The sequence below is a fragment of the Cyrtonyx montezumae genome, unplaced genomic scaffold (genome assembly GCF_038088225.1).
Source record: "Cyrtonyx montezumae isolate F1298 unplaced genomic scaffold, pur_monq_1.0 scaffold_26, whole genome shotgun sequence".
Classification (NCBI taxonomy): Eukaryota; Metazoa; Chordata; class Aves; order Galliformes; family Odontophoridae; genus Cyrtonyx; species Cyrtonyx montezumae.
Genome location: NW_027072003.1, coordinates 3,935,166 through 3,950,961, shown reverse-complemented (window position 1 = coordinate 3,950,961; position 15,796 = coordinate 3,935,166). Strand labels below are relative to the sequence as shown.

The following is a 15,796-nucleotide window of genomic DNA, read 5'->3' as shown; positions in this document are numbered from 1 at the left end:
CCCAGGGCTGCAAAGTGCCTCAAGGGCAGTGCTGCCCCCCCCCCCCAAAAAAAAAAACACACAACCACACAGGTTTGGGGCTTTGCAGCACGGTGATCCCCTGGAGGGAGACGTGGGAAGGGCCTGAGATGGACTGCGGGGGTAACTTTGGGGTTTCAGTCCCTTGGGCTGTCCCTACAGCAGCGCTCATCCACCTGAGTCACAGCGGGGCCGGGCAGCACCGGGGCTGCTCCACCCTCGTCCCATAGCACCGGGGAATGCAGCCGAGCGACCTCAGCCACATCCTCTGCCCGTGGGCACAGCACGGCCGGATGCTCCCGGATGACACCAGCTCATCCTGTAGGGCATCCTCGTGCCATAGAGCTGTGAGTGAGCCCTCCCCGGCCGCAGCACAGCCCCCCCTGGGGCTCTCAGGGCGATCCACTGCTCCCAGGGGGGACCCAGGAGAGCTCCGTGCTGCGTTGGCACAGTGCAGGAGGAAGCAGTCTGATTCCAGCCCGACTGGAGTGGGTGTGTGGAGTGATTTCAGCTGGGAGGAAAACACGCAGCTCTTCCTCCTCCCCGACACGTGTGTGTCTGTGAGAGCAGAGCATCTGAGCTCTGAGCTGCTCTGCTGTGCCACGCACGGGGTGAGCACCCCCATCCCATCACAGGAGAGCACCCTAACAAAAAAAAGCAATAGCAACGTGAGCACAAACCTGACTTCATCAGGGAGCAACCACACCGGAGAGGAACGGACCGAGGCAAAGGAGCAATCCATCCAACAGAAACAGCTGATCCAATGCCACACTGGGAAGGATGCGTGAGCACAAGGTGCTCCTCGAGCCTCAGTTGCATCCCTTTGAGCAGCACCAGCTCAGTGATGCTGCTCAGTTTGCTCCTTCACCCCCTCCCTCTGGGCTGGGGGTGGGGGGTGTTCAAGCACAACATTGGCTTCAGGTCTGGAAAGCAGCCCCAAGTGGCTCTTTGCAGAGCTAATTCTGGCTGCACGCACTCGGAGCACCGCAGCTTTCTGAGCTCCCTCCACGGTTCTGCTTTCATTCTGTGGAAGGATCAGTGCGTTCCTGTGCTCACTAACCCACCCACACCGTTTTTTATTTGCAAGCACATTTTGCATGATTTGAGTTAGCCCCGATCGGGAACGGGCTGATATTCCTGGAAGCTGTACACTGGTTTTTATGGCACTGCTCTGCAAATCAGGGCCACCATGAGGGCCGTGCTGAAACCCCATAGATGTGGGGTTGGGGAACTGCTCGGCACAGTCAGAACACAAAGCTCAGGGAGCTGATGCTGTTGGGTTATGGAGAGCCAGCAATGAAGGTGGGAGCAGACTGAGGGTCTCCTGCCCATCTGGTGGCCTGGAATTGAGCTTTGCTGGAGATGCTGTGTGTCTGAGCATCCTTTATGGGTTCAACTCCTTGTTTGTCATCTGGCAGCACAAAAAACGCAGCACTCCACCCCACGGCACTGTGAGCAGAAGGGATGTGGTCACTCCAAGTGCTGTAAAACCAGAATATCCCCAAGCTCTCCTAGGGGTATGCACAAAATACCTTATTCCAGAGCAAGCAGCTCCCTCCAGCTCCATGCCCAAGGGGCCTCCACTTTTCCCATTCCCTCTTAACAGCACTGCAGCTGAGCTGCTCTGTTTGCTTTCAGCAGCAGGTGCCCAGCAGCAACCAGGGCTCCATCCCCCACCCGCTGCCCACGCTCTGTAGCTGCCCTCCTTCCCCTGGGGAGGTCACCTGCAGATGCCATGCAGGTGGCAGAACCGGGACTCGGATGCAATTTGGATTAGCTAAACATTAAGCTACATCCAGGTGGAAATGAGCACCTGCGACCCGGAGCAGCATTCCTGAGATGTGGGTCATGGGATGGGGAGTGTGGCCGTAGGGTCCCGGCTCCACCCACGGCTCAGCTCCAGCGATTCTGCTTTGCCTGGAAAGAGCGTCCTAAAAATTGCAGCCTTTCCCTAAAGTAGGTGAAATATTTATAAACGCAGCCTCTAGAGGAGACCTTCCGCGTAAGCATCAGCTGCTCTGACTCCGAAATGCACACACTCCCACAGCACAGCTCGCCCTGCTCAGCCGCAGGAGGGGAGCGGACTCGTTTAATTGCGTTTGTCTGGAGCGGTTGTCTTTATTTGCGGGTACGGCGCTCAGACAGCGGAGTTTGGGGGGGGGGGGTTCAGGGGCTGCTTTGCTCTCTGTTGCGTCGGGTTTAATCCGGGCAGCGAGGCTCAGTGGGGTCTGCCCTCCTCTTTTCGGGGGAGACGCTGCTCCCCCCTTGGAGGCGACGTGCCCCCGTAGGGATGCGCTGAAGTCCCGGGGAGGGGTTCCGAGTGGGCTCGGGGGGTTTCGCACCGCACCGCCCGCCCGTGGGAGGCTCCGCCCGACTCACGGAGGCGGTGGCGGTCCCCGGTCCCGGAGGCGGAGCCAACGACCGGCGGGCTCCGGAGCCACAGCCCGGGGAGGAGGAGCGGGGCCGGGCGGTGCGGGATCCGCATCTCCGCGGTCCCCCCCCCACCCCCCGCGCCGCCGCCCAGGATGTGGTGGGACGAGCGGGTGTCGGCCCGGTTCCGGAGGAACCTGCAGCCCACCCTCACCTATTGGAGCGTCTTCTTCAGCTTCGGCCTCTGCATCGCCTTCCTGGGGCCCACGCTGCTGGACCTGCGCTGCCAGACGCAGAGCTCGCTCTCGCAGATCACCTGGGTCTTCTTCTCGCAGCAGTTCTGCCTCCTGCTCGGCAGCTGCCTCGGAGGGGTCTTCAAGAGGACGTAAGGGAGGCTCTGAGATGGGGGGTGGGGTGGGGGGCAACGCTGCCCTCCTCCGGTCCGAGGGGCTGAGATGGGCGCGGACCCCGCCCGGAGATGCGGGACGGAGGGATGGGGCTGCGGGGCGGCTCCGCGCACGGAGCGTCCCGATCCCCTCCAGCTCGGGACGGGGACGGCGAAGTTGCAGTGAGAACTTCCTGGAGGATGTTTTCCCGAATCGCGTATCGCGCTGTTGTGACCCGGTTCGGGAGGTTGGGGGGCTGCCCTGAGCTCCATGAACCTGAAGGGGTCACCGGGATGACCCGACCCCGCTCTTTGGGATGTCTTTAGAGCAAATAACGCCCAGGGCTCAGCCCTAAGGGTTGCCAACTGCGTTTGGTCCGAGGTGTGATGGACAGCCGTGCTGTAGGGCGAATCAGCTGATTATTTACATTGTTGGCAATTGTTTTGGCATACGTCACACTTATATATATTTAACAGGCACACAAAGGAACCTTGCATAAGTCCTTCACCTCTGTGAGACGCCCATTTGGAAACGCTTTGTTAAGCTCCTCTCGTGAACTGAGAGGGGAACGGAGTGGGAAGTGTTGGTTGGATGCAGGTGGCACTGGGGCTCCTGCTCACCCAGGTCATGAGCTGTCCCAGTTGTCCACACCCGGCCCTCTGCACCCTCTGCAACTCGGTGGCCAGGACGAGCTCCAAAATTCCTGCTGGCTTTTGAAGAAGGAACTTTGAGACCTTGAGCAGTGTGAAAACAGAGCTGGTGCTTGTGATGCTCAGTGCCCAGTGGCAGCTTTGCTGCTGCAATGCACGCGGTGCAGCTCGAGCTCACGACGTGCTCTGCTCTCTGCAAACTTGTGCTTGGGGTTTGCTGAGCTGGAACTGCAGCTCTGGCTCAGAATTCAATTTTTTGGGGGGTGGTGTTGTGAAATCATTCCTTTGCATGAGTGGGAATGGGATCCGGAGCAATGCTGAGGGCTCTGAGTGTTGCCTGGACTTGGGATCCTCAGTGGGAGCTGAGCCCTCTGGTAAACCCACCCTAAAGCACTGTGAAATCCACGAGTGAGCTCCGTGCACTTGCATCCTTGCTGCTCCCTTTCTTTCCTTGCCTTCACCTTTTCCGTTTGGCTGGATGTTATGCTTCCTTGTGACGCCGTGCTCCCTCTGTGCTGCTGTGCCACGTGCACTTGTGACAGAAGCACTGGGGTGACCAAGTCCCAGTGCCCCCGTTTGCTTTTATTCCCACCCTGAAGCTGCGTTTCTGTGTCCTCCTGCTGGTGTCAGAACAGCCTGGGCTCATCCTGCTGGTGTTAACTGGGGAGCAGTGGGCTGGGGGGGGGGCTGCCCTGTGCAGGCTCTGCCCAAAGGCACAGCACAGAGGGAGCTGAGGGGTGATGAGGGCCCTCCCCCGGTCCCCTTAGGGCTCTGGGTTTTCAATGACTGCTTTAGCAGAGTGGAATGAACCTGCTGGTCGTTTGTCTTTTGGATGTGAGGGATGCAAAATGCACAGTGCTGCATCCTATGGAGGTCAGCTTGGACCTCTGGGTGCCAGGTGTGGATCCTCTCATGTGCCGGGTGCTCCAGGAACTGAAAAAAAGCAGAAGGGTCCCCCCCCACACAGAGAGAGCTGGGGGAGGGGCTGCACGCTGCTCTTTGAGGGTGTGAGTGTGTGACAAATGCCTTGTGGCTGCAGGAGGATTTTTTTTTGCACTTTGGGAACACCAAAGTGAGCTATTCAGCGCTTTATAAGGACGTCGCATCATTTGCAATTAATATTTAACTCCAGTAATGAGTGAGGCACCAGCAGTGCTGGGCCTGCAGGAGAGAAGAGGCGTCTGGGGGATGTCTCAGTGCACATTGCTCCATCACTCCCGGCCTCCCTGCAGGCTCAAGTCTGCTTCCTTCCCATGTGCTCGCTGCTTTCCCTGTAGCAAAACCCCATGCTGGGTGCTGAGAAGGAAGGTCAGCATTTAGGGCTCTGCAAACCACGGGTTCCTGCAGGACAGAGGCTGTGAGCACCCCGATAAGGGGCAGCTGCCCTGGTGCTGTTCCTCCCCGCACTGCTGAAGCCACAGGCAGGATGTGGGAGGTCACGCTGCTGTGGGTTTGGGATGAACCAGGGCTGCACAGAGGCACAGTGGTGTGCCTGGGGCTGAGCCATCTCGCTGCCCATCACTTCTGAACCGGTGTATTCCCCCAGCTGCTAATTACACCTCATTACTGTGAGCCGCTGGCCTGGGCTCCTTGCAGGCTGGGAGGTGCCTCTGCTATTTACTCACTGCTGTGACTCCCAAGTCCCATCTTTCTGCTGGCCTCAGTGATTCCAGCCCTCGGCTGTCTGCTCCCCATTTCCTTCCTTCCTTCCTGCCTTCCCACTTGGCAGCTCCTGTGCAGCGCGGTGCCAACCTGGGCTCTGTTCTGCAGGATGCAGATGCTGCCCGAGCAGAGCACAGCACAGGGTACGGAGGGGGAATGCAGATCCGTGCAGGTAACAACGGGAGGTCCTCGTCCCTCTTCTGCCTTGGAACGAGCAGAATGGGTTTGTAGGGATGGTTCCTGTTCTCCTTGAAAGCTGGCTGCAAGGGGAAGCTCTTTGAGGCAGGATATGGCCTTGCTGTGGGGGGGTGGTGGCTGGATGAGGATGCACAGAGAGGAGCAAGATGCTCAGCATCCCGACTGTAGCATCCGAAGAGCACGTGCTTGGAGCAGCCTTAGCAGGAGCTCCAGCCTGCAGACACATCCTGCTGTGACACCTGTGCCACCAGCCAGCCTGGGGCTGAAAACACCGTGCGGTGCTGTGGTGCAGATGTGGCTCTTGTGGAGGTAATTCTTCTCTCCCCTTCCTGCCCCAGGTTGGCTCAGTCGCTGTGTGCACTCTTTGCCTCATCCTTGGCTATCTCCCTGGTCTTTGCCATCATCCCTCTGTGCCACAATGTGGTGGTGCTGGCTGTGGTCATGGCTGTGGCCGGGCTGGCCATGGGCTGCATCGACACCATCTCCAACATGCAGCTGGTGAAGATCTACCAGAAGGACTCAGCCATCTTCCTGCAGGTGAGCGCAGAGCCCACAGCCACCTCGGCTGTGCTTCCTCCTCCTCCTCCTCCTCCGTGACCCTGCTTCATCCCACAGGCTCTGCATTTCTTCGTGGGCTTCGGAGCTCTGCTGAGCCCCCTGATAGCCGACCCCTTCCTCTCTGACACCAACTGCATCCTGTCCAACGGCACGACCAACACCTCCAGCAACCTGCCCCACATCCGCAAGTCCCTGGTCCCGCACCACCCAGGCAACCTGTCCCACTACGACCTGCCCATGAAGGGCATGGTGGTCACACGTGTCTCCTACGCCTTCTGGATCATGGCCCTCATCAATGTAAGTGGATGGGATGTGGGATGTTTGGGGCGTCATCGGCGGTGAGGAAGGAGGTGTGAGGACAGATTAGAAACCCAACCAGAGCGGCTGAAATGATTCGCTTCCATTCCTTGCTTTGTTTGAAGTCAAAATGTCTCAGTTGGACTGTTGGCATCAGCACAGAGTGTAAAGCTGACAGAGTATTCATGTCGGTGGTACTGAAACAAAATAGGTTTTTTTGTTATCAGGTGAAGCACTTGGATGACTCTCAGACTGAGAAAAAATTTGGCTGGGAGGAAAGTTTGGGCTCTTCATCCACATTTAGAACAAAAGCTACGCTTTAAATTTCAGTTTCCCACAGAATGGAAACGTCCTCATCCAAAGGGGAGCACGGAAACAGGAGCGACGTCACTCTGTAGGGCCGTGCTTGTCCTGCTGGTGTCTGTCCTGGGGGAGCACGGGGTGCTCCACTGTGCTGGGACCACTGCAGGGAGTGATGCTGGCATGTGGGATGCTGGGGGTGAAGCCACACAATGTGAGAAATCGTTGAGCTTGTAGTAAATACCTGCAGGGAGTGGGGGTGATGTCTGTGTTGGTTTGGTGCACAGGGCTGGAGCAGCTGCTGGGAGTGGAAGGGCTGGGATGGGGCTGGGGCAGCTGTGACTGCAGTGTGGGCTGTCCCAGTGCTGGGTGATGTGTGCCCAGGCAGTGTGCTGGCACTCAGCTCTGTTTGCTCCTCTCCACCTGCCCGTGTAACAAGCAAAGTGCTTCCCAGGACAGCCTGTCCCTGTGTGCAGCCTGGCATTATGGCCACAGGGTCATGGCATTGGGAATCTCCTACCAGAAAGAGCCAGAGCTGATGAGCCATCGGTGACGGGCACTGCCAGCTTTGAGATATCATCTGGGTATAAGAGAAAGGGAGCAGCTTGCTTTAGAGATGGGGATGCACCCGTGGTCCCATTGGGATCTGGGAACCTCAGCACTTCTGAGTGCTCCTGAAGTGCCTGGAGCTGTTATCTCTATGGCCAGTCCCTGTGCTTCGTTGTTGTTTTGCAAGGCTTTTTTTTTTTTTTTTTTTTTGGTGAGGGCTTTTTTTTTATTATTATTATTTTGCAAAATTTGCAATTTAGAAGAATAAAATCTGGTCCTGACCTCCGGAAGGATTAGAACGATCAAGCAAATGCATTTTTCTTCCATGGGACCGAACTCACTGTTCCTATTCCCATTGTTCCCAGAACAATGAAGTCCTCATAAATGAATACAGGCAAGAGAGGCGGGTGGGAGGGGAGGGGGGGGGGAGTTCTCCATACATTTAAATAATGCCACAAGCCAACAAAAAGCAGGAAATTTGGAGCTCGAGCTCACACTTGCTCCCAGACGTGTAGAAAACAAGAGCTGGGCGGCTGGAGAGTGAGCTGTCACTTAGGATTTCCTGGCTTTCTCCCCATTTGTTGCAGAACAAACACCACTCCGTCTCAGAGGGAGGAGGCTGGTCAAGGGCAGATGCAGCTTCACATTTACTTCCCTCTATTTTCATTCCCCTAAAAAAGAGCAGTCCCTCTGGGTCTGCAGGCAGCACCACGTCGGGGTGTGTGCAGGGGTCCCAAGGGCAGGTCCGAGCTCCCTGTCCCTGGGTTTGGTCCCCATGTGGGCAGCACTGAGTGCTGAGCACTGGGACAGACCGTGCAGTGGTGACCGTGGGGTGTGGGTGTCATGCAGCTGTGGATTAGAGGGTGCTTGCAGCACAGGCTGTTGGCCTGGGAACCAGGAGCACATCTCTTACGAGGTGCTGAGCAACCCCTGCTAATGGCTGGAGATGGGCAAAGCAGACCCTGGAGCAGCTGGACTCTTCCCCACAGTTTCAGCCAAAGGATTCAGAGCGCTCTGCTCTCCGTGAGCAAAAGCTATTTCATTATTTCATTCCCCATCTTTGAGTAGAAGTAGAGGTGCTTTGCTGGAGTCACCATCCCTGGAGGTGCTCAAGGAACGCAGAGGTGTAGCAGTGAGGGGCGCGCTTCGTGGGGGATGAGCTGGGCTCCCTGGAAAGCCCATGTGAGTGAGCAACTGCAGGTTGTGTGAGCACTTACCTGCCCCTCTGTGCTCCTCCCCAGCTGCCAGTGCCCATCGCTGTGTTCTTCCTGCTCTACAAGGAGCGCATGGTGCCGTGCTTCAACAGCAGCAGCCACCCACTGCTGTCAGCGGATGAGCTGGCGATGGAAACGCGTCCCGCGGAGAAGGACGACCTGTCCACGTCTGTGCACAGACCCCACGCTGCAGGAGGTGAGCTGGGGGAGAAAAGCCCCATCTCTGAACGTCTCTGTGGTGCTTAACAAGTGAGCTTGATTGCTATTTTGTCCAAGGGGAGAAGTTTCCAAAACATACGAGGGAATGTAATCTGTAACCCGAGCAATCCCATCGTTCTGGTGCCCCTCGGATCTGATGGGGCTGTAGGGATTCCAGGCTGTTTTCCTGCAATTAAAAAATTAAACCCACGCTCCCAGGTCATGTGGGCACACGTGGAAGCTCTGTCCCTCTATTTCCTCGTGGTTTTCAGTCAGGATTAGAGCTGCTCCATGTAAAAGCAGGGACTGCTGCTGAGCTGTATGAATCTGAAGGGTGTAAGGGCAGCGCTCGTGTCTGTGGCAGAAAGTTGAATGCCAGAAATGGTGAATACAGCCCCTGGGGTGGGCAACATAGAGTTGTTCTCTGCTGCCTGAGAGAAGCATATCCAAGTGCATCCTCCAGCTAAACAGTGAATCTCTGAAGCTATCACATTGTGGAGTTGTGAGAGGAGGAGTGGTGGCTTTACCCCAACAGTACGGTTTTAGGGAAATAGAGAAGTGGAGGCAGTGAGGCACTGCAGGGGAGGACAGGAATGCACCTAACAGTGCAGGTCCTCTGGTGTCCATGAGGTTGTGTTCACCCAACTGCACTCCCCTTAGCTGAGACTTTAGGGGTTTCTTTCCTCAAGCCAGCTGCCCCTTTTCACACAACCCGTTGGAGCTTCACGTTCTCATCTCCATCCTTCTCTTAAAACGTATTTGAGAGCAGTCCTTAGAGAAGCAGGACAGCTTCCCTATGGAAGTGGTGAGAATTTCCCCTTTGCCAGTGCAGGAGCAATCACCAGCATGGTGTGAGCCTGAGGATGGGGCAGGAGGCAGCACCCCAGCGTGCCCAACCAGCTGGCTTGGGCAGACCCGTGTTCCCAGTGTCTGTCAGAGGAGGTGACACCAGTCTGTGTGTCTGTCACCCAGGGTTGGCTTGTTTGGTTCAATTTTAGCTAAGCTGCCTCTCTGGTGCAGATGTACCATGTACGAGGAGCTCAGAGGATGAGTGCTGTGGCTGAATGGGTTTATTCCTTTGAAGAATGGGAGCTGCAATGTGGAGCTCTTAAATGGGAAGAGAAGCATAAGCAGCTTTTGTGAGCTAAGGAGCAAGTATCGTGGAGAGCTGGGATCCTGGTCTGTGGGCAGTCAGCCTATAAACACAGCTGTATCCCTTCTGAAGGTTTAGGTAGCTTAAAAATAAAAAGGGCCGCTGGGCTGGCAGAGGTTAGCAGCACTGCACGTTGCTCACAGTCCCTATGAATCCCTCGTCCTGCAGCTGAGCACAAAAGAAATCCCCACTGCGGGCTGGCAAGTCCCCAGCCCCAGGGGGACGTCCCAGCTAAGTTTGCTTTGCATTGTTTTTCACCAGGTCATGATGACTTACTTAGCTGCTGCCAAAGCAAAAACTTCAGAGGGGCTTCTTACACCTACTTCGCGGTCCACATCACTGGGGCTCTTGTTCTCTTCATGACCGATGGGATTGTGGTGAGTTTGGCTGATAGAAGGATCTTGTCTGAGCAAAGCTATAGGGCTTTCTTCCTTCCAAATCCATTGCAACAGCCCATACCCAGAGACACCCACGTGTCCCCTGTGTGCAGTGGGATGGACCTGACGGTCTGCTCGGGGTCCCAAGGTAGCTCATTAAAAGCTGATGGCTCTGGCTGATGTGCTCCCTGCTTCTTGGGAGGGTTGTGTGGCTTCTCCCAGGGCTGTGTTGTTGCAGCTGGATTGCCACTGCTGCTCACCTTGCCAGTGTAGAGCTGGAGTTGTGATGGTGTCCTTGCAGGCAGAGGAAGCCTCTTCCTGCTTTAGTCAGGATGTAAAAACAGCTTTGTTTTATGTCATAAGAAACGGAGGTTGTTTGTTTGATGGGTCCACAAAATCCAAGAGGAAAGCGTGAGTGCATTTCTGTGTTGGGGCCTGACAGCGTGTCCCCCAGCAGCACAGCCACACGGGGCTCCAAGTGCTGCTGTCCAGAAGAGGAGGGCTCACTTGGATGGCTGCTGCTCCTTTCCTTCAGTTTGAGCTCAGTTGAATGGTAAAATACTGCTGAGTCTCACGAAGGTCTTCAACAGGGGCTGGAAAGATGAGTGGGGTTTCACCAAGCAGCTGTCAGAGACAGAGCATCTCTAGGGCCTCCATCTTCGAGGATGACTGACTCCAAGTTCTTACTGTGAGATGTGTTCAGAGTGTGCAGTTCCAAGACAGTCCTAAGGGAAGGGAGCATCTCTACGGGAAGAGCTTAGCACGCACTTTACTGAGTGCAGCTGTTCAGTGCTGCCCTTTTAGCAGTGCCTACATTTTATGTTCTACTTCTGTCTCCAGATGCAAACTCTCGGGAACACGGTTCACTGAGGTCCAGGAGCAAACCCATAGGCGAGCTCTCCTGCACTCCTGCATTGTCAGTATTAAAGGACAGGTTGAAGTTAACGTTGCAAAGCCTGGAAATCATTGCATCGCTGTGACGTGCTGTTTTGTTTTCCCTGCAGGGAGAGTACTCGGGCTTCATTTACAGCTACGCCGTGGAAGAGCCTCTCTCTGTCGTACACAAGGTGGCTGGCTACTTGCCCAGCCTCTTCTGGGGCTTCATCACGCTGGGCAGGCTCATCTCCATCCCCGTGTCCTACCGAATGAAGCCAGCAACCATGGTCTTCATCAACGTGGTAAGGCTGTTCCTACCTTCCTCCTGCTCGCCTCCAGGATGCTGTCTAGATCTGATGTGCTGTACCTGGGGTAGATTTGCACCAAGCAGTGTGAGGAGCACAGCGTGGGGGTGAGCTGCATCACTGCCTCTGCACGGTGGTGGCTGTGATGCAGGAGGCAGCTGACACCTGCACTGTGACTGTACTGCTCTTCTGAGCTTGAGATTGCTGAAAGCAGCCAGCAAACCACCTGCCAACTTCATCTATTTCCACATCATCTTCTCTGGCATCCATGGGGAAATTAATGTCTGTGTTGGCCATGGGAAGAGGAAGGCAGATAGCTTACTAAGTTCTCTGCTTAGACTTTAGCAGTCGTCAAACAAAAAAAAAATGTGATGTTTGCTTGCTTAAATTAATGAAATGTATTCACCAGGAGAAAGGGGATGGAATCCTGTGAGGATATAAGAGCTGCACAGAACGATATGGCAGACAACAGGGAGGGAACCAGACCCATTTCCCCATCAGAAAGAGATGGCAGTTAATTTACAACTTATTTAAACCAGAAGCTGTTCTGGTATCAGGTTTTACGGTTAATATTGTGAGGCCAAGAAGGTAACAGTGTGGTGACAATGCGCACTGGGACGGTCTGAAGACTTAAGCCAACATCTGTTGCTGGCAGGTGAGGAACCCTGCTTGGCACCTTGTTGCTGGTCACTGTGTTAACAAAATCTGTATACCAACAGCTACAGCAAAATGATTTGTCCTGTTTCAGAATTTACAATCCAAATTGCTCCTGTGCATATGCAAAAAGCACATCACCAGGGCCTGAACAAATGTTCTCAGTTGGTACTGAAGAGCTCCCTCTGCTGCCTCCCTGTGCCACAGTTACCAGTGCATCTGGGGCTTTTTTTCCCCACTATTATAGGTTCATGGGTTCATTAGTTTGGAGAGGACCTACAAGATCACGTAGTCCAACCATCCTCCTATCACTATCCCTACCCAACTACTAAATCAAATCCCTATTATTTATATACAAGAGCAAGACAGAAGTGAGGGCAGGCTTGTTTTAATGCTTTTGGCACTTTGGCTTCACTCTGGGGCGTGAGCAGTTATAGAGCAACTGAATTCTTAATCACTGAGACTGCTGCCTCCATAATATTTACAGGTACTATTGCAGTCAAAGCCTGAAAGGACTTTTGTAGACATCATCTTAAGTCTCTGTATGATGAAGTTGAGACAGACAAATTGCAGAGTCAGTTTAAGTTCCTAGAAAAAGAACCGTATTCTGTATTATGAAGGTAGATGGATCTGGATTTCACAGTTACTCCACAGGGATGGTTCAAGTGTGGTTTACTGTAATTCAGCATTTGCCTTCCTGCTGACTCTGTGCTTGTTGCCTGCAGGTTGGAGTCCTGATAACCTTCCTCCTGCTCCTGATTTTCTCCTCCAGCATTGTCTTCTTGTTTGTGGGGACAGCATCTCTGGGTCTGTTTCTCAGCAGCACTTTCCCCAGCATGCTTGCCTACACTGAGGACATCCTGCAGTACAAAGGTGAGTGGGGATCTGGGCACACTTGGCAGACTCTGAAAGCAGGCGGGTGTTCAAGCCTAGAGCTCAGGTACCATGACATCCAGTAAGTGCCCCTCCTGCTTTAGGGATGCTTAGGAGGAGTGGAAGAAAGGTCTGCTTTTGAATACAAGCCTGTGAAAAAGCAATGTGAAGTGGCTACACGCTGGTCCTGGTGGCTGTTGCTATCTCTCATGCTGTTTCTTTACAGGCTGTGCCACCACTGTGTTAGTGACTGGAGCTGGAATTGGAGAGATGGTACTACAGCTGCTGGTGGGATCGGTGAGTGTGGGCAAAGGCGTGCCAAAACCTGGCTGAACTGCACTAGGAATCTGAGTCCAGGTTTTCAGACAACTGCTGGCAAAAGCACTGGCTCACCCTGGAGCTATCTGAAAGTAAAGCTCTCACCCAATGCCAATTAGGTATTCAAATGCTATGATGAGATGACTGCTGCTTTTTCTTTTCTCTCCAATTGCAGATTATACACGATCAGGGCAGCTACAGTTTCCTGGTCTGTGGGATGATCTTTGGAGGCTTGGCCTTTACTTTCTATGCTTTCCTCTTGTTTTTCCACAGGATGTACCCCAAGCCCTCATCAGGTAAGAAAGCAACACTCAGGCCTGCTTTATTATGAGGAAGAGTGGCATATGCATCAGTGCACAACCAGGGTGCAGCACTTCAGCAAAATGAAAGGAAATGTTTATTTTACTGCTGCTTCCTGTCCCCTCTTCCTGCTTTGACTTGCCCACAAAGCCTTGGCAGCCACAGCTCAGGGTTTGCTTTCTTTGGAGGAGCAAGGAAAAAAAAAAAGGAATGCTCTGTGGCTATCAGAGAGGAGCTACAAATCAAATAGGATACCAGCTGTGCTAGCAGCACTGTGCTGCTGCATAGCTAGCAGGAGCAAGCCCTGCTAGGACAGACTGCACAGGGCAGAGCAACTGTCTGCCATCCGAAGGTAGCTGTCAGGTTCTTGAGGAAAGCCTGAGAGCTAAAAGATTTCTCTTATCTGCTTTATCAGTCTAAGTGCACTAGGAGCACTGCAAGACAGGCAGATCACTTCCTTGGGGTGCTGGAAAGCTTTCCCCCATGACCAGCAAAGCAGAACAAGTGGGATGGATGACACAAGTGGCACTTTCAGATGAAAGAGCTCATGTCTGTTTTGCAGATACAGACGCTGTCTCACCTGACAAGCCAGCAGTAATGGATGACACCGGACAGTATCAGCGCTGAAGAAGTGGCCGTGCCCTGGAAAAGCAATAAAACAGCACACAATTAAGCAGTACTATTAAGGATGATTTCACACTTAATGACTAAATCATGCAAGTTTTCTACAATCAAAAGCACACTAGATTGGGTGAGTCAGAATCAAGAGAACATCCCAGAACAACACGGCGAGCTAAGCACAAGTTGCCTGTGCCACACGCACCAAAAAGACTGTAAACATCAGAGTGACCTTGTACCCAAAAGGCTACGAATATGGCAGGGATGATGCAGAACAGTTACTCCTGCAAATGGGCTTTCACACAAGTCCAGGATGGAGGAAGGGAAGGAAGAAGCTCTCTGTCTCAGATGTAGGACTTGGACCATCTCCTGGCTTAAGTCATTGAACTCAACAGGTTTTTCCTCTGGCTTGTAGAGTACAGGAGGCCTTAAAAACGTACAGCACAATACTGGTTTTGCACTCCTTCTTGGTGTGACATGGGAGTGTATGCAATCACCACAAATACTTCCAGGGAAGAAATTAACTCTAGTGGTAGAACCCACCAAGTGCACAGTGGTAGCAGGATCTATCTATATTTGCACAGTTGATTCTTGTACAATACACAGTTATCAGACACATTCACTAAGACAGTGTCTTATTCAGCATGCTGGGGCCTCTTGATTATTAAAATCATTAGCTTTTTTTTTTTGAGTCAAGAATGAGTTGTGATGGTTTGTTTTGCTTTAAGTCATTATTTTAGCTGCTACAGTTGCAGTGTCTTTTAAGGCAGTTTTATTTCCAGCTTCCAGTTGAAGCTTAAACAGAGGTATTTGGGAGCCAGACTCCAGCTGCTTACTCTGTGCAATACTTACTCTATAGGTGCCTTCTGTAAGGTACTCTTATACCCCATGCATGGCCTATTTCCAGCGATGAAGAAAGGACTGGCTTTAGAAGAATGTAAAGCTACATGCATCTATTTCTTCAGTGAGTGATGGACATGTACTTTTTGCTTTAACTGCTGTATGTGGATGTACATATGTACGTGTGTATATAAAGCTGTGTTTAATTAAAGGTGATTTTATTGATTGCTAGATTCTCACCATGACTGGACTCACATAAATGAAGCCCTTTGGGGCCAAGACTGTCTATTACCACCTCCCCCAGTCCTGCTCTCACATTTAGATGAATCTCACAGCTGTTCAACTTTTCAGCTCTTACCTTCCTTCACTATCTTCAGAGGCAGCTTCTGTAGACCGTCTCTGAAGGGTAGAGTTGTTGGCCCAGCCTGATCTCATGGATGTACTTCAGGAGCACTGCTCATTGCCACTCAGCACAGTAATTCTTCTCTAAAGCCACAGGATGTCACTGTTACCCTCCTTGAGACAGCTGGGATGGAAAATAAGGGGTGTACTGCAAAGCCCAGCTGCAGGAAAAAAGAAATAACCAACACAGCTGTCATTAATACAGCTCCTCCCACCATGAGAGCATTCTCTCCATTGCTGTAGAGGAAATGAGCACAAAACAATAAAGTGAGAACGTTTGCTTTGAAGGACACTCATGTAGATACACACACACCACACCAAGTACTGTCAGCTAATTAAGAAGTATTTCATTGTGTCTTTGCAGGGTTAAAACAGCTAAACAGAGCAGTGTTTCTTTTGTAGTGTGCTTGGCAGCTCTGATTTCCACTTTACATCCAGAAAGCAGCTACTCACCAAAGGAGATCTTCACCAGAAGGGGCAGACAGATGTGGCCCAAAGAGGGGGTGGCACTGCAAAGCTGGCACCAGCAGCCCTGTGTCCATCCTGCAGCTCTGTGAACAAGACAGGTTAGCTCAAGGGCTGCTGAACGTTAGCACAGAGCACACTGCCCCACAGCTGCAACTTTCACTTTCCTCCACTGAAGAAAAAAACCAAAACAGCTGAAAGATCAGGAACTTTGT

At 53.0% G+C, this 15,796-nt stretch overlaps 1 protein-coding gene across 1 annotated transcript; it reads left to right on the top strand.

The window, feature by feature from the left end:
• Window positions 1-2,455: 2,455 nt before the first annotated feature.
• On the top strand, window positions 2,456-14,160 carry MFSD4A (major facilitator superfamily domain containing 4A). Its single transcript, XM_065740492.1, has 10 exons — window positions 2,456-2,773; window positions 5,623-5,821; window positions 5,900-6,139; window positions 8,230-8,398; window positions 9,815-9,930; window positions 10,935-11,108; window positions 12,491-12,638; window positions 12,865-12,935; window positions 13,132-13,252; window positions 13,819-14,160. The coding sequence occupies exons 1-10, from the start codon at window positions 2,544-2,546 to the stop codon at window positions 13,881-13,883; spliced, it is 1,533 nt and encodes a 510-aa protein (XP_065596564.1). The 5' UTR covers window positions 2,456-2,543; the 3' UTR covers window positions 13,884-14,160.
• Window positions 14,161-15,796: the final 1,636 nt, after the last annotated feature.